The sequence below is a fragment of the Anabas testudineus genome, chromosome 14 (assembly GCF_900324465.2).
Source record: "Anabas testudineus chromosome 14, fAnaTes1.2, whole genome shotgun sequence".
NCBI classification, from domain to species: Eukaryota; Metazoa; Chordata; class Actinopteri; order Anabantiformes; family Anabantidae; genus Anabas; species Anabas testudineus.
Genome location: NC_046623.1, coordinates 11,300,620 through 11,323,243, shown reverse-complemented (window position 1 = coordinate 11,323,243; position 22,624 = coordinate 11,300,620). Strand labels below are relative to the sequence as shown.

The 22,624-nt window shown below is 39.7% G+C and overlaps 1 protein-coding gene across 1 annotated transcript in view; it reads right to left on the bottom strand.

The window, feature by feature from the left end:
* tmem132e (transmembrane protein 132E) overlaps nucleotides 1-18,567 on the bottom strand; it is a 251,276-nt gene extending 232,709 nt beyond the window's left edge. The window contains exon 1 of the mRNA XM_026372763.1: nucleotides 17,899-18,567. Coding sequence (XP_026228548.1) covers nucleotides 17,899-17,959 — 61 coding nt within the window. The 5' untranslated portion in view covers nucleotides 17,960-18,567. The remainder of the gene's footprint in view (nucleotides 1-17,898) is intronic.
* Nucleotides 18,568-22,624: the final 4,057 nt, after the last annotated feature.

The window sequence follows — 22,624 nt, the reverse complement described above, 5'->3', positions numbered from 1 at the left end:
CCAGGTGATTTAAATGTGATTTAATTTTTAATTGAAATGCTATCTTGGGGGCTAGTATGATTTAATTCACCAACTATTATTCATTTTTTCAGGCCCCAACTATTACCTCTAATCATTGTATTTTTTCCTTAAGTAATTATTAAGATGTATATCCATATGCAAATAATGACTGTGCCTGTGTCATTTATTACCTTTTGTTTTACAAGAATTAAGCGTCAATGGCCAAAAATATTTGTTAAAAAATAACAGCTTGGTGAATGTGACACAAGAAATATTTGCACTGTTGTCAAGTAGTATTAGTAATAGTAAGTTTAGTAGTATTAGTTGCAATATTAAGAAAGCATGGTTACCAAACGTTATGACAGGAAGACATCAAATAATAATCACGTATCACACTGAAGAGGCTACAGCAGGTCAACTGTTAAAACACTTTGTTATCTAAACTGAAGCCATGTAGAGCACAGATTATCCAACTGTTCACTTGCTGGTAATTACTAGATGCTCCACTGGTTACATGACAGATAAGTATGCAAAGTAAAACAAATACATAAGAGGGAAAATCCAGAAGCAGTGTTTTCAGAAGCGAGGTCAACTGCAAGCCGGTGCTAAAGGAGACTAGTGGGGGGTTTGCAATGATTGTGAAACTAAGCCAATTGTTGTTTCCAAATGGCCAGCTAACAGGATAAGCACTGAATTAACTGCAGGGGAAGAGTTTGATTACAAGCTCATTGAATCTAATTTCTCTCAAGAATTTGTAATCATTTTGTTTGACACAGATTTTCTCAATAAAAATAAACAAAAACTGAAGAAACTAGTGAGCAAACTGTGGACAAAGGAGCACAAACAAATTCTCGCTGTAGACAGCTTATCTATTAAAATTGGCCATTAAGTGACAGGATGACAAGGAGACGTGTGATGACCACAAAGATAACACAAAGAAAGAGATGCTGACTCCCAAATCCAAGATTAAATGTTAGTTTAATCAACAGTAAAGTTGTTTAAAAGAACAATCCACACCACACTGTGGTGAAAGTCCCGTAGAGTCTAGTGAGGCTTCAAGAGAGACAGAAAGACATGCTCTGCATTCTCTAATAGCCACATTAAGTGTCAGAGCAGCAACTTAAAAATCCCTTTGCGGTTTTTAACATTTTAAGAAAGAGCGTGATGATCTCAAAGTTGCAACTGCAACGAGAGCTGATATCATACTTTGAAAAATAAAGTAAGATAAAGCATGGCTTGAAAACTGCATGCTCACTAAAACACTGAGCAATTTCCCCACAGAGATTTGACAGCGACTGTCACACCCTCTCAGTGGAGCCTTGTGATGGCCGTGCATTTTGAACAGCAAAAGCCCTAAGAAAAATATTTGGCTTCTTGAGAAATAAAATATTAATCGTTACATAAACTTACAAAAATGATCTGTTCAGCGGTGAAGTTTGGCTTGTGGATTTTTGCTCAAGTGTATTGACTCAACTACTGATAGAAAGGACGGCTGACACAAGCATTCAAGTTTCACATGAATTTTTACTTTAAGATGTACTTGTATTATATCCAAACTGTAAAAAACACTGCATGAAAAATTACAAAAAGTTCCAAAACCCTATTCTCAACGCCTCTGCAACAGACTGTATCTACAGTACATGTTGCACATTCAGCTGCACCAAAATGTCCTGCTTCACTTCTGTTCACGTCAGGATTAATTATTCTCACTGTGTGTTGGCCTGCAGAGCGTGGTCATATGTTCACACGTAAACCAGGTGTTTCAGTCAATACTCTTTGATTAGTTGATTGGAAAAAGAAAAGCAGAGAAAAAGAGGAGCCAAACAGCATCACACGTGTAAATCTGGGACAAAGAACACTGTAGTAGCCATGATACTGAAGATTTAAAATCCTAAAACTAGGTTGAAAGGCATCTCAAACATCAACAATTCGTATCAGTTGCGTATAACCTCAGCACTCTAATACCTACTTATGATGGATTAACAGCCAGCTGGTGCAACAGTGGATCAGCAGTCAGTCAGGCAGTATGTGGATCACATGTCACTGCTTCCCCTCCCAACAGCCATAGGAGAAATCTGATCCTGTTGTGTGGTCTGCACTGATGCTCAACACAAAATGCAACTAGTTTACTGATTAAATCGTGTAATCAATCAGATCCAGACAGATTAATTTAATGGGTTTGTCATTTATGGGTTTCCGAAGGGTATCATCATTGTCCTCTGATAAGGGCCTCATGAGATATAAATCAACCATAAACGAAATTAGTTTGAAGGTGGTGCTTCAGTCTAAAATAAAATCATCTAGTAGTGGTTTTCTCAACACTTTTCTACTTATACCTGAAGTTCTTCGTTTTAGTTCTTATGTATTTTAAGGGCATATTGTTGCCCAACTTCAATTTTCATTTTCACAATGTTATTTTCAGGATAACTAATTGATTTAGTTTGATTTGGGATTTCTGTTGTGCGTGAGCCAAAGTGCTACCTTGGGGCTAAATTTGTGCATAAAACTGAAAATGTAATTGAAATCATTGCCATCCTAAAACTTTGATCTACCGACTACATCAGACGATAGATTTTGCAAGAGTCAGAAGCACCTTCTAAAGATTAGGTTGGGGGGAAAGCCCCGTCCTCATTATACTCCTCAGACAGATCTGATTTTGAATATTACACCATCATGAAAAGACCCTAAAGCCAGCACTTCATGAATCTCATCATTCATTTCACATATAATTATAGGACCTTTGGGAGCTAATTAAGATGACAGCCACAAATCCAGGTGTACCAATTAGCAAGTAACATCACATAATAACATGTATTTATTATTTAATTTTAATGTGTACAAAGAGAGTCCTTCAATTTGGTTATACTTATTATTAATATATTTTCTATGTTTTGTCCTTAGGTTTAATCAATAAATTCCCATTTCCACTTTAAAATGAAAATTAAATAGTTCAAATAAATACATGTAATTAAAGAAAAAGATACACTTTTAAACAATTCATTAGCATTTGTTTCAGTCGAACATATAAACAGTATTTTTCCTGAATCCAAACAACACAAGCTGATGATATGACAACGTGCCATCACTCATCCTGCAGGAGCCGAATGTGTCTCTGTTGGTTACATGACTTTCGGGCCCAGAGGAAAAGGTTCACAGCAATGTCACGTCCTGACACCATGCTACTGGCACACGGCCCCATCTGGCAACATCACCCCATGAACACAGTTTATGTGTTTAAACATACACTTAAACACACTTTTATGCAAAGACAAAGATCAGTGAAAGCTCCTATTTCATTAGAGGACCATTTTCACATAAAAACAAAAGACAGTCTGCAGGTTTTATCATTTCTGCACTGAGCAAATGAGCCAACAGATTAGTGACCAGCTGTAAAAAATGAGATTTAGAGTTTTACATCACATATTAGTCATTTTCTTGACAAGCTATCGAAATATAAAGGCTGCAGCTGTACAGTGATCTCTGTGATCACTGTGGCCTAGAACCTCATCTCACTGCCCACTTATTAATATTATTATTATTCTGATGTTGATTCAGGCATCACTTGTTGCAATTTATCTCATTTTACACAACTCCCATCAAAGATTTACTCCTGATGGGTTAAACAGGCTTTCACGTTTAACATCAGTGGACACGTAGCTGGGATGTATTTGAGTCAGCATCCTGCACTAAAGTAAGCTGTTGAAAACCCTGGTTGAAGCTAGTAACTGTACTAAAAGAAGCTCAAAATAATTGAGAGTAGGTTGGTAGCAGGTTGTAGATGCAATTAAAATCTCTCCACTGGTTTTAAAAATACAGTGGTAACAGGAATGGGACATATGTGAGGTCACAGTGACCTTGATGCTTTACTACCAAAAACTAATTAGTTCATCCTCACTGCTATTTGAGAGTTGTGACAATACTGGCTTCAAAACATTCTCTGATTTAGTACTAGTACTTAGACTTAGTACTAAATGGTAGATGCACTGTCATCTAATATGATCAGCATTTGGGAATTGAGCAACACTCCACTTTAGTACTCATTAAAACTACAGCAGTCAAGAGGAGTTCCTTTAGTCACTTCAAGCAGAACACACTCCTCACCTCTGCCATGTTTGAGCAAAGGGACTACAGTGCTATCATGAAAAATGACTTCTTCAAGAGAGTCGAATGTCACACTGCTACTGTAAGGCGGATGAACTTTGCTCTTCCTCTTGTTTGATTTCCCAGAGGGCCCGAGTGCTTGTTTCAGGGAGTTGGACCTCCCATCATTCATTCAGGTTCATGCTTTTCACCACTTTCAGCAGGAGGGCTGTCAGATCCCTACACATCTTAACAACCACAATAAGTATTCAGGTTCATGATATCACCTGTTCCCGCACAGCTGGATTTTGGAGCAGAGATTTCTTTTATTTACTATCCTCTTCAACACAGGCAAAGCACTCTACAAGGCTGTTTCAACGAGTTGGAGGAGAACTGTATGAGCAAACCAAACCAACCTACAAAATGCTAAATATGTTTTTAACGAATGGAAAAATAAAACTAGCATTTAATAAACCAAGTTTGCCTATAAATGAAAGTCCACCGCCAACATTTTTCTTTGCATATTTTTTATATGACATGTTGAATAAAGTAAACTGGAAACTTTTGTCAATTAGAGTTATCCCAACATTGTGGAGTTATTCATAATATCCACTCCTATTACTTCCTATCACTCCTTATTCGGCATCATATTGTAAGAAAGTTTAAATACTTTAACTTTTAACTTTAAAAACACAAAGTAAGACTTTATATAGTAGACATGTAAACACTGCATTTTGTTCTTTTAAATTACATAGGTTTTCAGTAAAGAGTGCAGGAAATGTGTTCCCAAATGATAAGATAATGGCAGCAATAGATGAAAGGGGAGAAAAATTGTGCCATCTATTGTACAAATAGAAAGCAGTTATCAGAAAAGTGCTTTTCTTAAACTGCAATCAGTGGCGTCAAAGATGCATGGCATACAAACATATGCTGTGGCACCCCCCTTAGGCCAATCAACACAAATTGGAAATGCAACAGTGTGTAACAGATGGACAGCCAGACGAATGAATGATCAGACGACAGTAGGACAGTAGGACAGATCTGGGTCAGTTCATTGCCACCCCCTGTTTCACTGTGGGAACAAAAGTACAACCTTCACCGGAGTATATAAGGCCAATCGTCTCTGCTCCATATTCACCAAACAGAGGAAACTTAACAGTAGGAAACAGCCAAACAACTACACTAAGATGTGGTTTGCCTCAATCATGCAAGGTTTTACTTCAAACCAACACTAAAGCGAAAAAGCAACTGAGAAAACATTCTAGTTTTAATTTAAAATCTCAAGTGGACTCTGAAACACACTGTCTGTAACCTCTCCATAATGTCTGTACTCATTTCTTAGATAAATGCATTGATTAAAAATTGGAGTAAGTATTTAATTCTGTGTTTTTTGGGCCATGTTTTCTATTTTTTTACTTTCTTCTTCTTTTGTGGCATTGGTTTTTGTCATCCTTTAATAGAAAACTCTTAAATTTGACCAGAACCACCACTCTTACAGCAACAAGTCAAAATAGCAAGGTAGCGGTTTCAAAAAGGGCTCATTCATCAAACCTCCTGATTGTAATTTCACTAGTCCATCAGCTGAGCAGGGTTAGTCTACAGTGACCAGGTGTCATTAGGTATAATGGATCACCACTGTGGAAACACAGGTCTTAGTTAAGAGAAATCTTAGCAGCAAGTACCATTATAGCAGCCTGAGAGCACAATTACAGCATGACTGAGCCGAATTCTGCACAGAACAGTCAAACATGCAACCCGAACTGAGGGCAGCACAGCATTTTCATGCTTGTATGTGCAACAGGCCAATAAATCAGAAGATAAGATTTTTGGACATCTGCTGTTAAATGCCTAATTATGAGAATGATCCCCATAATCAGTCCGCAGCATGACCTCACAGTTCAGCAATCAACACACTGATTCAGGAGGTGGTTGGGTTTTGACATCTGGAGACAGCTGCAGGAACCACTGATTGACTTAATGAACACGCTGATTAGTGATTGGCTCCTGTATGGAAAAGACAGGAGGGCTAGTGGTGTGCTTGATTGTTCAGTGTGGACAACAAGAGGGCTGCCTTTGAGATTTCAAAATTGATTTTCATATGATCAGGAAGAACTGGACAGATTCATCTTTTATTAAACTGAATAGACTTTTTTGACTTGATATCCAGGGTACAGTATGCAGTAGTTTATAAGTGAATGATCTCTCTTAAAATATGATAGAGATTTTGTTAATGATTACAACTTGATGTGCTTGGCTCCTTTTTATAGTTTAGAAGAAATGCTCGACCCACTAATTATACAGTGGTAACTAAAAACGATGCAAGAGGTGTTTATTCAGCTCCATGGTGATATTGGGACATGATGTGGCACTAGGTGAGTGTCGTTAATGAACATGTGTTTTTTTTAGAGGTTTGCTGGAATGATACTGCTTACAGTGGCAATTATACACATTAAGATATAAAAAGGGTGCTGAAAGAGTTTTAGGAGCCTGTAATAACATGCTCTGTACAAAAACAGAGTATATTGAACATTGAGTCCAATCTACACAGAAAGTAAATATTGACGCGTGGGGACATTTACAATGATGAAAACACAAAATGAAATTACTCTCCTGTGACCTTCGTTGGATTATATTGTTACTTTAAAGGTAAACAGTAGAACAGTAAAACTAACTTTTAATTAAAAGACTATTCTGGTCTGGCCAACCATTTATATAATGGGCCAATATACTCTTTGCCCATAGGCAGGAGGCCAGTGTTGGCCTAACATGATAATGGTTGGCCATAAGCGAAACAGCAAAGAAATCACTTCTTGCCAATACTGTCCCAACTTTGGCTTTCCATCCCGGCTAACATAGTTTGTGCTTGTGCCACCTGTCCAGAGACTGTGGAGGAACTTTAACTTTCTTACTAATAATGAGGCAGTTAATAATTGTAACGTTGCCTTGATAGATAAATAAATAAATAAGTAAATAAATAAATATAAAGTAAGTTCTTACAAAGCTCCAACTCAAGCCATTAGAAATTGCCCTACATATGTTAATTATCTCTTCTCTTTTTATTTTCAAATTCATTGTGATGCAAGGAAAACCTAGTAAAAGTACTTACGGAATTAGAGTAATGAAGTCTATGCAAAACTTTTAATTGTATGAACTGCTATCTGCAGCTTTGATAGACTTGAGCATTTAGGCCAAACTCTCCTCCCTCATGTCCTCAGAGAGCTCTATGACTAATTCGTTATTCTAAGCCTCTTTAAGGTTGGCACTCAAAAGCTGTGTGATCACTGAGAGCAGATACAAAGAATATGGATTCTTTATTTTTCTTAGTCCAATTTACCCCTCTCCATTTCCCCCCGTTTACGCACACAGTGCTGCCTATACAGTAAAGTTTGTACTGCATTAAACTGCATTTTCTCCTGAAGCAGGCCCAACGTTTTCTTATCAAAGAGGTAGAAATGTGATTATTTACAATTAACTGCACATTCATAATCAAAATCTAAACATTTCATCTACAACGCAGACGGTGTGCAGTGAAGGGGTCTGAATACTACAGAAGCAACACCTGAGGGTGTACGTTGATAACAGTTTACACAAAAACACACTACATAATAGGTTTCACACTTGTCTTTTTTCCGTGTTCAGCTATTCAAATGGAAATAAGTTGTTGTTTTTTTTCTTTCCCATGGCACAAAATGGCTATAATCTATCTGTGGGGGGTTGATAGGGTTTTAATCAATACCAATGACTCAGTGATTTCTTGGCTAGCAGCTGAGATTTCAAGGCCTCCAACACAAATGTTCCCATCTGCACTCACTGTTTTGGAACAAACACTCCCCACTCACTGGAGTTTTTTAAAGATGTTCCCAACCTGGTCTGCTGGAATAAACACTGGACTGTGCATCGACTACACAGGCCGACCTCAGGGCCGAACCAAGGACTTAAGAAATACAGAGGCCAGTGGCAGCTTTTCCTTAAAAACTGAATATTTCATATGTACATTTTGGGTTGTTGTTTCTTTTTTTTTTTTATTTGTCTACATTACCCACAATTCAACAGCTGACTGTTCAACTGAGGACGTGGTGTCTTATAATACACTTTTATGTCTTACTTTAAATTTTCTCAACATGTTATTTTCTTAACAACTTGTGATGCTTTTGAATTATTCTGAATGTTGTTGTAAAGCACTTTGAGTTATCCATGTCCCCAAAAGGTGCTGTATAAATAAACATATCTTATCTAATGTTACTAGTGGATATTGTAACCTTGAGCTGTAGGCTACAAAAGATCTTGTAAAATCACTTCATTCTAAATTCACCTATTTTTCCTCACACAACAGATGTGTCTGTAAATATCTGTCGCAGTCAATTAAGCAGCTAAGTTGCCAATTTAAACCTCGACTGCAGATGCAAGTGGGCACTGTTAATGTTAATTCTTTAACTACGACGTTGAAGGTTTGCCTGCTCAAACCAATGAATATTGAAAAATGTTCTGAAGGGTCCATCCCGAGGAGGCATTAGAACAGAACAGAATTAGAAATTAAAGAGAATACACTTGGAGAACGCAGAACAGTTTGTCCAGGGTGATGTAGATATCCAAATATTTTTTAGGCTTCAACCAGTGCTGTTGTAGCAGGTGAACCAGCAAGAGATGGTCAGGAAGAGATAGCTTTAACTAATGAGGAGAGAGACATGACAGGAGGAAGACAGCAGCCAGCATTATACTTGGGGCACATTATGGCATTAAAAACAATATAATAGAATAATACCGCAGAAACACCAAAATAAAAATGGTAGAAGTTGAGCAAAATAAGGTGGAAATTTAAGTAGAAGTACACTTGAACGCAATATGAATTCATGTCATGGCAAGGAGTTGAGAATCCCCTTTAAATGGAACCTAAAATCCACAAGGTATGGAGGACTTGACTTCTTAATGGCAGCTACAACCCTGGTTATATCTAAGGGAGATGGACGTTTGTGGGAGATTTAATTTACCAAATAAGTGCCTTCATTTGTCTGCCTCATTAGCATCAGGATTCAGACATGCTGCAAATAATTAACCTCTAAAAGCACAATTTGCATCATTGGTGTGTTTCTAATGCAACTGGCAATATGCGGCTTTATCCACCAATTGTCTTTTTCGTGCACATTTTTCTATACAACACACATTTCTGACTCATTTTGTACCTGACGTAGAGACTATCTGGGTTTGAAGATGTTCTAAATGTAACGGAGTAAACCATTTTAAAATGGCACATTCCAAAGTGCTGCGAGGTCTCGGGAAGCAGAAATTGCTGTGTCTTTGCACGCAAAATGCAAGAAAGACGCGCATCTGTTTTGCACGAGTACACGACATAAAACAAATCATGAACAGTACTGGGTCAAAAAGCATTTGCAGCGGGGCATGCGGCACTCACAAAGCTCCCCTGCCATTACAATATAGATTAGAGCAATATTTTTCATATGCTCTAATTGTGAATTAAATGGAAGTGAAATGAATCAATTCCCAGGCTTCCGGGGACCCTTCTAATACCTCATTTTGAGAACCAAAAAGATTAAAGTGAGGCTAACGGAACAGGTTCTTAGCGCACATCCATATGTCATGTCACAGAATAACAGTAATGATGCATGTGCACCTGCGTCACATTGCCCTATCAGACTGGGAAATCCTGTATTTTGCATGACATGGCCGGAGTGAACTACCTGGACATCAAGTTGATAGCCGAGTGGACACATTGGATTGAAATTCACCCAAGTGTTTCCACAAGCAGAATTTGTAAGCATGACAAATGTAAAAAATCGAGAGGCAGAGGGGAAAAGAGATACCACTAATTCGACATAACTGCTTAAGGACAAGTTTAAGTGCTACAAGTTACTCATTTATTCAAAGACAGCAAGTGAAAAGTGTTTACTGAAATGTATGACTAAAATTCGAGCTTATGTTAAAATGTTAGTCTTACAGTAGCCTGGCCCTGAGCAAACACATGGAGGAGCCTGCAGCTTTATTTTGCTTTGTGTGGGTTAAATCCTGTTTCATAGGCTTATGGTAAAATTATTATGATGTCTTTTGGACCTAATATAACAGAGCAGAGGCTATTACAACAGTCAGGGATTCATTTTCTCTCAAAGCCTATGTAACCTAATAAAAAAATTGATTATACTGGACATTGCTCAATCAGGCAGAGTGCTTCAGGGTAGGAAAAAAGGATGTTTTCACAGACCACAGTGCATACAGTAAAAGTGCAGACCTAAGTCGAGTCAGGACAGAACCTTTAATTCAATTATGCTGCACCAATAATATTTTGCAAACCTGACCATGGGCAGTTTCCTAATTCTGAGCTGGCCTGAACTACTCTGCATATGTTCAGATATTCAGTTTCCATGCAGCACAGTCAATGTTCAGATCTTTTTTTTCCTGATTGATCTGTAGGAGCATAAAAAGGTTTCAGTCTCATGAAGCAGATAATCGGTATTGTTCCAAAAATACTAACAGTGGCTGAGTGAAGTTTTCCTATCCCGAGTGAGGCTTATTCTTCTGTCGCATTTTGATAGAGCTGAAAGAGACTTTAAGGGGTTCCCAGCTGACACAGTCATCCCATTTCTCCTCGAGGCAGAAAAAAAAAAGAAACCCATCTGTAACTTAAAATGTACTGTGGTGCATGAGTTCAGGGATCAAAGATGAATTTCCGTTGAGCACAGTTAGGATTAGAATCGATTAGATCACACTGGCGGGAGGTGTTTTTTCAGTCAAATCTGATTCATTTTGCCACTTTTCAGTGCCAGATTTTTGATGGATAAGTGAGGTCCCCATTGTCACCAACAATAAGTGTGTTTGAATAAAACATTATGAAACATCAGAGCCTTATTTTTGTCTGGGTTTTTGAACACAACATAATCACTAAAGTCAGGCAAATCCATTTCAGTCAATGTTATGGTGGTCTAATTTGTAAAGCTTTTGTTTCACTGTGTTAAAATCAATATGACTACGATTCAAACTGTACGTTCAGCACATGTGCACACTCCATCCTCAAATGTGGCTTCAGGCTTTATTTGGAGACAAAGGCAACGTGATAAATTCTGTTGTGCTCACATATTAGTTGTACACATGCCAAGGACACGAACAACAAAATGTCTTTTCCAACAATGCTAATGTTTTTGAGAATGTCACGTTTCATTCAGCATGCCGGAGATGTGCACGTCACTTTAAATTCACACAGTCCATGAAAACTAGACGTTCAAGAACAACAATATTTAATATTTTATCATTATTAATTACAATTTCAAAAGGAATAATGCAACAGAGTTTAATTACAAAATACCCGAATGCGGTGTACCATCAAAATCTGAGAACATGGCCACACTGCAGGCCAAACTGCAAGGTTTATTCACATCAACTGCAAATGCCAGAGTGAGAGTGTGCGTCTCGACACGCAAACAAACTGTGCGGCACAAAGTGGCATAGCCATCACTCTGACACAGAAGGCGTCTTGTCATGTTCTGCAGATTAACAACAGGATGTGACAGCTACTACAGACAGTTATACAGGTAAAAACACATCAAAAATCACAACGGAAACATCAATTTTAATTTGTTATTACTTAGACTGAGAACATGACAGGAACCACAGCCGTGTTTCAAACTACCACAATAATATGAAATACAAGCATCATGTAAAACTAGAAAGAGTTTACCTTTTCTCCTGTGACACAACCAGAAGATCTATGACAAATGACCACATCTAAACTTACTTTTAGTTTTGAATAAAGGCTTAGCTCCAATTTACCCCCCAGTAAAATTCGTAACAGCAAAAATGTGATGTCCTCCGACAATTATTAGATTCAGTGCCGTGTCTGCAGACTGTACTGACAACTTTTAATTGTTGGGTGAGAGATACTGAAGCCACATGTCCTTCTGCTCCATCACTAAGAGACTAGAGCTTTGCCAATCAACAGCTTATATTTACAGTACATCTTCCATGACCTAAAAAATGTCACTAACTACCTCAAAGTCCAGCCAAGACTAATTTACAGGAACGTGCAGTTTGTTCAAATACACTTCCATGTCTGCCATGCTGACAAACAGCTGTGAACTTTGAGAAAACCAGCCAGGCTCAGTGAAAAAGCAATCCCACAGCTGAAAACAATATTGCGCTGAGAAAAAAAAAAATTAAGTGTTGGCCGATTGTAGAGGAGGAGGCTGAGGTTGGTTGCCAGACTGGAGCTTGCATGTCTGAGTCCTTTAGCAGATTTGTAGCACTGGGAAATCAGTGTTGAGAGGAAGAGAGATACTGCAAGATATGCTGAAAGCTAACAATCTGGTCATATTTCTTCAGTTTCCACTGAACTAATCACACACAAATCTTTCATACTAAGGGCTAACTTTCCACTGGGAAATACTGCTGAAATGCAAAGCAGAAGAGCCAACACCTCTGTGCCAAATGGTTTATCTTTTTTGACTTGGTTGACTTGATTGTCATTTATCAGGTTGCAGCTTTACAACCTGATAAATTACACCTGCTGTTGGTATAACTTATCATAAACGCCCACAGATTGTTATGTCTTGTGTTTAATACCATTAGAGAAGAATGGCTCTTCACATCTAGTCTCCGAGTGAAATCTCAGAGCTGTGTTTTGTTCCATTTCTGTTCTTACTAGGTGGAAAAAATGTAAATGTATAAAAATGTAAATGGCTGAAATGACCCATTCAAACCAGTATCTGTTACGGTGGATGCAGATAGTGTAAGATAAAGTGTTAAATATGCAGTAAGTATCTATTTCATAGCACAGGGAAGATGACACAACTTTATAATCGCTGCCATCGTTGCATTACACTCTCTGTAAGGTTATACAATCCTGGCAGCAAGGCAGCAAGCACTTTGTACAACAGGGGAGGTCTTGCCCCCCCTGTGGACATGTCGTCTGCCATCTGAACATAATGTCACATATCATTTCCTATGTTCAAATTCATATTCCATGTAGTCCTCTTAGAGGAATTAAAGGAGCCTCTTTGAGTGTAACCTTTTCTTAATTCAGGAAGCGCTCTCTCTCTCCATCAGCCTGTCAGGGGAGACAACTGGAGAAATGTGAAATATATTACGAAAGCCAAGAGGAGAGCGCCGGCATTAGAGGAAAAAAGGATTATACCCTTGAAACACCACAAAAATACCGGAATGTGCCACAGAGGCCAACACATGTGGGTGAAGAAATCCGATAAAGGTGTTAAGCAAAGAGCAACTGACAAAAGAGCTAACGTTTCAACAAGGCGTCCGAGAAAAACGGGATTCCTCTTGAGCAACGACGACAACGTGCATTACTGAACGTCTCAATACGTTTTAAAAGGTGTTTCCCTACAATGCAAATATGAAATCTGTGGTGGTAAAAATGTTAAGTCTGACTCACATTACCAGAGGCAGTGGAGAAATCTATTTCAAATCAAAGGCACGGTGGAATGTGTGTGTGTGTGTGTGTGTGTGCAAGGTGCAGTGCACAAGGGCTGATTGCATATATGATCACCTAATATAGAAGACAGACTTCCCTGCTGAGCGTAGCAGAAATTTGCCAAAAAGCTGCAAAATGCCTGCGTAGTACAAAAGCACTTATATATAGTCTCACTTTTACAGTGGGATTAGTGAATTCTTTGCTTTTAGATATATTTTGTGTAAATGTCATGGGCACATTTGTCTTAAAGGATCTGTTATATTACTATACGTTCTTAGAATATATATAATAAATAACCTACATAATATAAATGATCACTATAAAATCTGCAATGAAGTCAAAAAGAGTTTGGAAAAATTACTTCTACAATAAAAATAAACTTTATTTGCAACTACAGTGTGTTGGTCACTCATCACCACACTCGAACTATGAACTAAGAACGAGAAACTAAGACACAAGAAAAGGCTGGATGTATAGATTGGGAGGTGTAACTTGGCTCATAATAGGTTAAAGGTTTTCAGAGATATGCAGCATGAAATAAATGGCAAATCAAAGTCTACTGCTCAGGAAAAACAATGCTATCTAAACCCTGCCCATGAACCGAAGCACTCATAATTGAGCTTTTATTTACTGTACTTTATCTTGGCTCTTAAGAAGTTGAGCTTTTAGTAGACTGAAAACCAAGTGCAGGTTTATTGACCGTGATAATTTGACTAGAAAGGCTGTTCAAAGAAGAAGAAAAAAAAAAAAATCAACATGTACGCCCTCGTGATTGAGAGAGTCTGCGATTCAAACCACTCCACCGACAAAAGGGGCGTAAACAATAGTGTGCTCCTCTCACCAACAACTATCAACAAGCCCCCGAGCTCTTGGTAGAGGTCTTGCACATCACACAGCATCTAAGAGAAGCGCTGCTTCACAAAAGCTTCCTTTCACCACCACCGAAGGACAACATCCTTAGAATTCACCCCACAATAACGATTGCGGAGCCACAATGCTTCTCTAACAGCATCGACCAACAAGGACCGGCCTTTCCGGTGACGGCTTCTTTCTCTGATCGTTTCCAGTAGGTGGTTATCCTGACGTTCAGAGAGCACAGAGCACAGGTTCTAGCCTTCAACCCATCTGCTGCGGGAAAATTTATAAAAATCCAACTTGCAATGCTGCACACAAGCTTACCATTATCTAATGCCACCAGCAAATGGAACAAAAAGCCATTCCCTTAAGCACTGACTGAGAGTTGCTGGCTAAATAAAAAAAACATATGCTTCATAGACAGAAACACAAACCAAAGTGACAGGTAGAACAGCAGCAACGCAACATCTCGACATCACCACGGCACAGAAGAAGAACAGAATAACTACATAGCAACACTGAGTCATTTGTAGTCAGAAGTTGTTCATGCATATGGATAAGCAGCTTGGTGTCTACTGCGCATACGGCAGTGTTTTCCATATTAAACGACGGAAAACCTCTTCAAACGCAGCAGAGCTACGGCTTCATTTCACCACATGTAAATCAATTAGGCAAAAAAAATAATAAAAATGAGAGTCGGGGTGTCACACTGCTGCTTTGTCTGCTCTCTGTCCAGTGTCTACTCTCAGAGATAGGCTGGTGCTGGGAAGGCTGCCAACCAAATACAAACCATGACTGGGCAAACGCTGCTCCCAAAGCTGTGTTACGCAGCTGACTGCAGACACAGCCCCCGAGCAATGAGTGGTACTTAATCAGTACATTTGCCACACCTAGTTCGATGTAACACTATTAGTCATAATCTATTCAACCCATTTATCCAGGTTAACCATATTATATTCCTTCAACATGTCAGTTGCAGGCCTTCCCCCAGGAAATCATTAAGCTGAGGTGGTAAGCCACCCAGGTGTCATGATCAATTCGCATAGCAGATAATTGCCTGAACACCTGTGTTAAAATATATGACAGCTGCTGAGGAAAATACTCTCTGCTCCGTTTCTTTGGATGTTTAGTAAATAAATCAATACAACACCATTTTTGTTTGATTAATGGTTTAAAGAGCTACACATTCTCTAGTCCCGGGGTTTGCAAATGTGAGCTTTATTTCTTAAAAGCAGATTGATGATTTCATTACATTAAAGACGTATTCCGGCAGTGGCACCAATCAAAATGTGCCCGTAACATTAATATTGAATATCAAGTACTGATAGGTGGCATCAGATCCAACTCATAAACGTAAGTACTCTTTACACTACTGCACTACTATAAGTAATACTAACTGTCAACTCTAGGTTAAATGGATCATAACACGATCAATAACTAGAAAACTTGGCTTCAAACACTACACGTTATCAGCAAACATGCCTCGCTTTAGTCTCCTTGAGAGAAACTCTTAATCCCTATCAGCTCCAGGAATGTTTCTCTCTGAACCTGACCTCTGACCTTCATGTCAAGAACAATGGTAATCGAAAAAAAAACACATGGTTCGACCTTTAAGCATCAATAAAACATCACCTTTAAAAAAAAAGCATGTGCTGTAGCCCTGCCTGAGTTTATACAGAGAGTGACGGATCACAGTGGCATCTTTCTAATAAATCCCAGTGAGGTTTTTATTTAATCATCTCCAAAGAAAGAAATTACTTTGGCTTATTTACACCATCACACGTCAGGCAATATATATATATATATATATATATATATATATATATATATATATATATATATATATATATATATATATATATATATATATATATATATATATATATATATAATAGAAATATTCATTTGAGGCGATAAAAAAATGGGGAAAAATAGATTCATTACAGTGCTGTATTTTCCAGAGAGCAGTCTTAAAGTCCATGATATTGCGTTTTCACACCTGGGGATTTGTCTGCTTAGCTGTTCATCCAGCAGGTCTGCTGCGTTTATCTTGAGGTGCTCTTACAAATTGTTTACTTAGCATGTGAGTGTGACAAGAGGAGCGCGGTTTAACCCGCTAGGGAGAGCGCAGCAAGATTTCTGTGCGTGTGCGCATGAGGAACTTGAGGTCTCTAAGGCCAAGAACCTCTGGAACCATCCTCGCAGGCAGCAGGCCGTGCGCCAAATGCGTTACTGCGATCGCTTTTGACAGCAGCGCCTTCAATGTCCAAGGAAGGTGGGTTTCCCTGCGCTAAGCAACGCTGACCACAGGCGTTAGCCGGATTTGTGTAGGCAGACTATTGCAACGTGCAGCATGCTTGCTTCTTTTGCCTTTTGGAGAAGCCGTGAAGGAGGGTATATTCTTTAGTGCACACGTAGGCGTTTCTTTTGTGTGGTAATGAATTTGAGGCTTTGTGAAAGTGAGTAGGAGATGGGATACATGTATAATGTGTGAAACGCCGGAAAGAACGCAAGAAGTGGTTTCATGGAGAGACAAATTGCCTCTGTGCAGCTTACTAAAGTGTTATAATCATTACTGATCTAAGTCTACAATTGAGTGCCTCTAAATAGGACCACAGATGAATAATCAGAGACTGTACTTTAAGGTGCTACTACCCCGTTCGCCTCTCAGCAGTGGACTCAATCCATGCACTGAAATGTCACACTCTGCTTACTGCTGGAGACAGTACTGTGATGCTGCTGCTGCTGTCGCTGCTGCATCAATAAAAAGGAGTTGGATATTAAAGGGGGATTAGGGTTTTGGAGTCCCACTAGATCAGTGTACCATGTCAGAAAATCATCTTTGGGATGTTTGATCTGGATTTTGTACACTTCTTCAGCACTGAAGTCAGTCTATGTAGGCCAGACTGTAGGTTTATCTGTTGTGTAACCCTTCCACTATGAAAGAGGCGACTTTACACAGAAATACACAAACGAAGAAATCAAACGGAGTTGGTCAACTGTTGGGAAAAATGCTGCATGTGCATTGATATACACTGAATGCTCCTGCTCCTCTCTTATGCATCTCTTTACCTCATTGCTCCTGCTTGTGTCGTGTGTGCCGATGGGCATCTCTGCGATTATCACTTAATGCTACATATCTGGCACTTGTTAAGAGCAAAGATCACATATTTTTATCTCCTATGGTAATTTTTCTAATAATATTCTCCTCATAGTGTTAATCTCAGGTAGTGTACATTCAGAAATGAGTTACTTGTGCATTGACATGAAGATAATATCAATATTAAGGGGGAAAATACCACTAGTACAGTACCATTCCTACAGGAACTGTGTGTGTGTTCCCATCTTCTGAAATGACCAATCAGAACAGTAGCTGCCTCTGCAGTTGCATGTTGCAGAAATTTGGCACCATCAATTTTTATGCAAAACAATTATGATCCTGAAAGCCTGCTGGAAGGAAAAGGGGGCATGGCGAGAGGAAAGGAGGGGAAGAGAGAGGAGGGGATGGGGGGGGGAGGATAAAAATCACTCACCACATGAAAGCGCCGCCACACAGATGACAAGAGTCCATCTGCAATCCCGTGCACCTGACATGGTAGAAATCCCAGCAGGCGGATGTTAAATCCCAGTTGTTCAAGTGGCCGATGGTGGATAAATAAAGCTCTCTGCAGGTGTTGGTCTGAACGCGATGCTGTTGCAGTAGTTCAGAGGCTTTTAAGTTGGATAATGCGCAACAGAAAGACGCGTATCCGCACGAGTGTCTGGACGTATGTGTGTGTGTGTGTCAGCGTGTGCTGCCTCCAGTCGAGGTCTTCAAAAATGTTATTGTCCAGCTGCAGTCTTGACTGAGTCTCTGCGAGCAGCGAATCTAAGGCACGGCCAAAACCGCGTCTTCTCCACATGGGACAAGAAAGTTACAAGTGTCTCGCTTCCAAATCTGACAACTGGGGGAAGAAAAAGAAACCCGGTGTTCCTGAAACGGAGCCTAGTCCTTGAGTGGAAGCCGATAAATGCCCCCAAAGATCATAAATCAATGGATCAGTGGAGAGATGACGCGCGTCCTGGCTGAAAACGCAGGGACCCCGCGTGTTTAGCTCCCCCTCCCAAAAAAAGGGCTAGACAAGTCCAAACAAGAGGCAGGAGAGAAGGCTCAGTGTTATTTATCTGTATGGTTAACCATTGTCCAAATTAAAAATTCAATAATGAAATTCCTCGCGCAAATGATGGAGACGGAGACGGTGACGGAGAGCGGGGCGATGAAAGGCATCCGGCGGATCCTCACCGCTCTCTCTCAGCTGTCACAGACACTTCTTCTGGTTTCATTTCAAATCCACACTCGAGAGTTAAAAAAAAAAAAAAAAAAACCTCGCAATTCATTCTGAGCTGTCAACGGCGTAAATTATAATAATAATAAAAAAAAAAGCTCCGTTTTGGCTGCGAACCCCGCTTTTCGCTCCGGGTTCCTAGTGGTTCACCTACCGCAGCGTCTTGCGCCAGTCGCTCAGCTGGAAACCATCATGCGTAACACGAGAGGAGATCAAATCCCCAGGGAACTCCTGCCACTTTCTTATTCCGCTTTACTTTGGGATGATCAGCCGGAGAGCCGGAGCGGCGCGTCGTGGCTGCTGCTCACCGGAGTCTGAAACACAGCCAAGTCCGAGCAACTCTCCGTTTGTGCGTTTTGGTTTTTTGTTTTTTAGCCAAATGAGTGACTGGTCGCATCTGTCCGGGATGTTTTTCTCAGAGCAGGACGCGCTGAGTCCGATCGCTGTCTTCGCCAGAAGCAGCCTCGGGGTTTTAACTCCGCTCCAAACTAAACGTGTTCACCTTAAAATGGACAGAGCCGCAGCTCGAAGCTCGTCAAGCTCGCTGCAGCACGGACGCCGCGTGTCCGGCGGCGCCTTTCAAAATAAAACAAACGTTTTGTTTCTATTTGGAGTGATGTAACGTGAATTGTGTGTTTTCAGTTCAGCAGCTTTTATTATTGTATATATATATATAGGCCTGTAATGCCACGGTCTAATTTCCTCCTCTTCTACTTGTCATCTTCCTCATCATCATGAATAATAATTATTTTTATTGTTATTATTACTGTTGCAGCTCTTTGCACTTTGCTTTCTATATATGCTGAAAAAACAACTTAGTCAAAAATTACAAGCTTTACAACAAGATTATGAAATGAATAGAAACCGTATTATATTAGATACATAGGTTAAACCACATTCAAATTATTAAAGTAATGCAGAAAACCGGATCATTACATTTATACCCATTTATTTTGGGCTCCAGCTCAAGTTCCTGTGCTTGCTGGGATGTGTTTTCTGTCTCCAGACTCCTAGAATTGATTTCAGTCTGATGTCAGGGCTTTGGAGCCTCCTGAACGATGCAGATGCTTTTATTCTAGAGCCAAGACCTGCAAAATCCGGTTTTGCCCTGGGTAGGTCTGGTGAACTTGATGCAGCTCAAACCGGGTTTCATGGACAAAAAAATTAATCACGTGAATGCTTTACCCGCCCCCTCCTCATCGAGGGGACTCTCTCCTCTCTCTTCTCTTGAAACCAGACTGACTACCTTGCTTTGGTAGGGAGACAATAAAAAGTGTGTGATCTGAAGTTATGAAGTGCAAAGTTTCAGCTTTGGTTTGAGGAGGTGATCATATCACACATCAGATGTCCTGTTACACATGTTGGACAAGCGGGTGGGGCTTTAAAAGTTAAAGGGCAGATCAAGTGATGTCAAACTGAATCATCACACTTAATATTTGATGGGAATTCCTTTATGGTCAGTGACCGCCTGAAGTGTTTGACCCCCACACATGAGCAGACGTCTTGTATTTCCCCCGGGGATGCTCTCTCAGGACTTCATTGCAGACACTTCCAGGTCTTACTTAGGACGTATCCGCCTTGACTAACATCAGGTATTGACCCGGTGAGTCAATGAAATCGCACTTCTTCACCCTGAAAGGATTTTCTTTACTTTGACTGCATGTTCAGGAGCGTTGTTCTGCTGAATATATGTACAGTACTGTTAACACCTGCATTCACCCTGTTGATCCACTATGTTTGGAGGATGAGCTCGGTGCTTTGGGTCTCGAGCTGTTCTTTTTCATAACTGTGATATTCTTAGTTTTTATTTTTCAGTTATCCACAAGCCTCGTGCTCTTTGTCCTGCATCACGTTAAAACGTTTCACTTCAATTTCCTGTCCTTTGTTTTGTTTTGTTTCAGGCTGAATGTGCTGAATTCTACCACAGCGTCCATTATGTAAATGTTCCTATACAGTATGCTGGCCTAGATACTCAACACACATATTATATAGCATTTAGGCTGGTATATGTACAGTATCAATGTATATACACATACACACTGACACACATACAGTGTATACTCTGCTTTGACTTTGCTTACATGCTGCAGTAAAGTATAATTCTATTAGCACAGTTGACAGGGCAAAAACGTCTCTGTCCCTACTCTACATCGAGCCCTCTCAGATCCCCAGAGCAGAGCTGGGTTTTCTGCATACGTCTATGTAGTTGTACATGTTTTCCATATAGACCTTTGTTGTGATCTGGCACAGTGTCGATTGACTGAATGCTTTATAAATAAAGTAAAAGGAATAGAACAGAATTGGAAATTGCAAGTGCTGCGCTGTGTTAAATAATATCACATTGCCTTGCAGAAAAAAAAAGTTGGACCGGATCAAACCTTTTCTTCTGCACAGCGCTGCATTGTTTTGGAAGAGTGCCTCACGGTGTCAGTCTTTGCTATGTACAGTAGCACACTTCACCCATTCAGATAAATCAAAAGGAATGTGGAATTTTTTTTTTTTATGCAGACTAAAAGTAAGTCTGAACGCAGCCTTAGGCTACGGTGATGACATTTCATTCAGGTTGCCGTGTTTAAAGTGTTAGGGTAATGTTACAGGTATTAGAAAAGGTCTCGGCGTCCCTGAACCAACCGTGTGCCGCCTCCTCTCTAGCTCGAGTTGCCAAACAGTTTGGATCTCTGGGCGAATTACAGCAGAGCACAGGAAAGTAGGAGAAGACAGAATGAAATCTACATACGACACTGATCATGAGCTTCAACATCCACAGTTGGAGGCCAATGTTGCATCTCTATCACCTTCAGTTTCCTCTTTTCTCTATCTATCTAATATTGGCATAAAATGCACAAAGACAACCTCACGGTGCAACATTTGTCTTGATTATAATCTATCTCCCTGTTTGTTTGTTCTTGTTGTGTTTTTGTTTGTTTGTCTCTGCTTTTCTGGACTAACATTTTAAAGATGGTGGCTGTTTGCAGTAGGAAGCAGCAGCCTTCACGTTGTAGGCTGGTGGATCTGGTGAGCCTGTTTGTAATGCAGAAATATGCAGAGCTCATTGTCTTTAAAAAAAAATAAAAAATAAAACTTACCAGAATAGGCATGCTAAGTCCCACTGTGCCCAACAATTTAACAAGTACAGCTGTCTCAGCTTTAGCAGCTAATTTATCAAGACCATTTATGCAAATGAAGTCACTTGCAATTTGCCGTTTGGAACACCTGTTCTGCAGCTCAGCCGCAGGAAAACCACGTCAGAGGGGATGCTGTAGTTACCCACCGTGCCAGCCAGAGACCACGAGGAGACGTCCACAGGCTTCAGTGTTGCAGGTCTGACGTGACTGTGAGCTGCAATTATTTCATCCTCTGACTAATTGTAGAATTGAATTCTACAAACTCTTGTGACTTTTGAGGGAAATAAACTTACGCTGTGTCTCCTCTGGGCGTTTAACACCACCTGCAATCAGTTATTAGTTATACTTATTTAAATCAAATTGTTGTCCCTTCACTAATTCTGTCCAGTGTGGTAACAAATGCTCCTGCCACATGTGTACCACATTTCCATGACTAAAATGCTCACATTCACAACTTGTACATCAGATTTGTTCCCTCTGACGCAGCCCTAATGGATTAACGTCACAGCTTATTGTGCTGAACGTTGCCTTTTAACGCAGTGTTTTTTGTAGTTTTTTTAAGCTATCACGTTGTCATTTTGGCAGCACTTTTGAGCTCATGCAGCTGTTTAACACATCTTTGTCATTATGTTGTCAACAATGTAATGTGGCCGTTGTTTGATGTTCTGAATTATGAATAAAAATGTGCCAAGAAGAAGAGTCCCTTTTGTCCAACTTTGGCTGTAGCTCATTCTCCCAGAATAATAATTCCTGTTTGTTTATATATATATATATTTAATATTGTATATCATTTTTTCACTGACTAATGG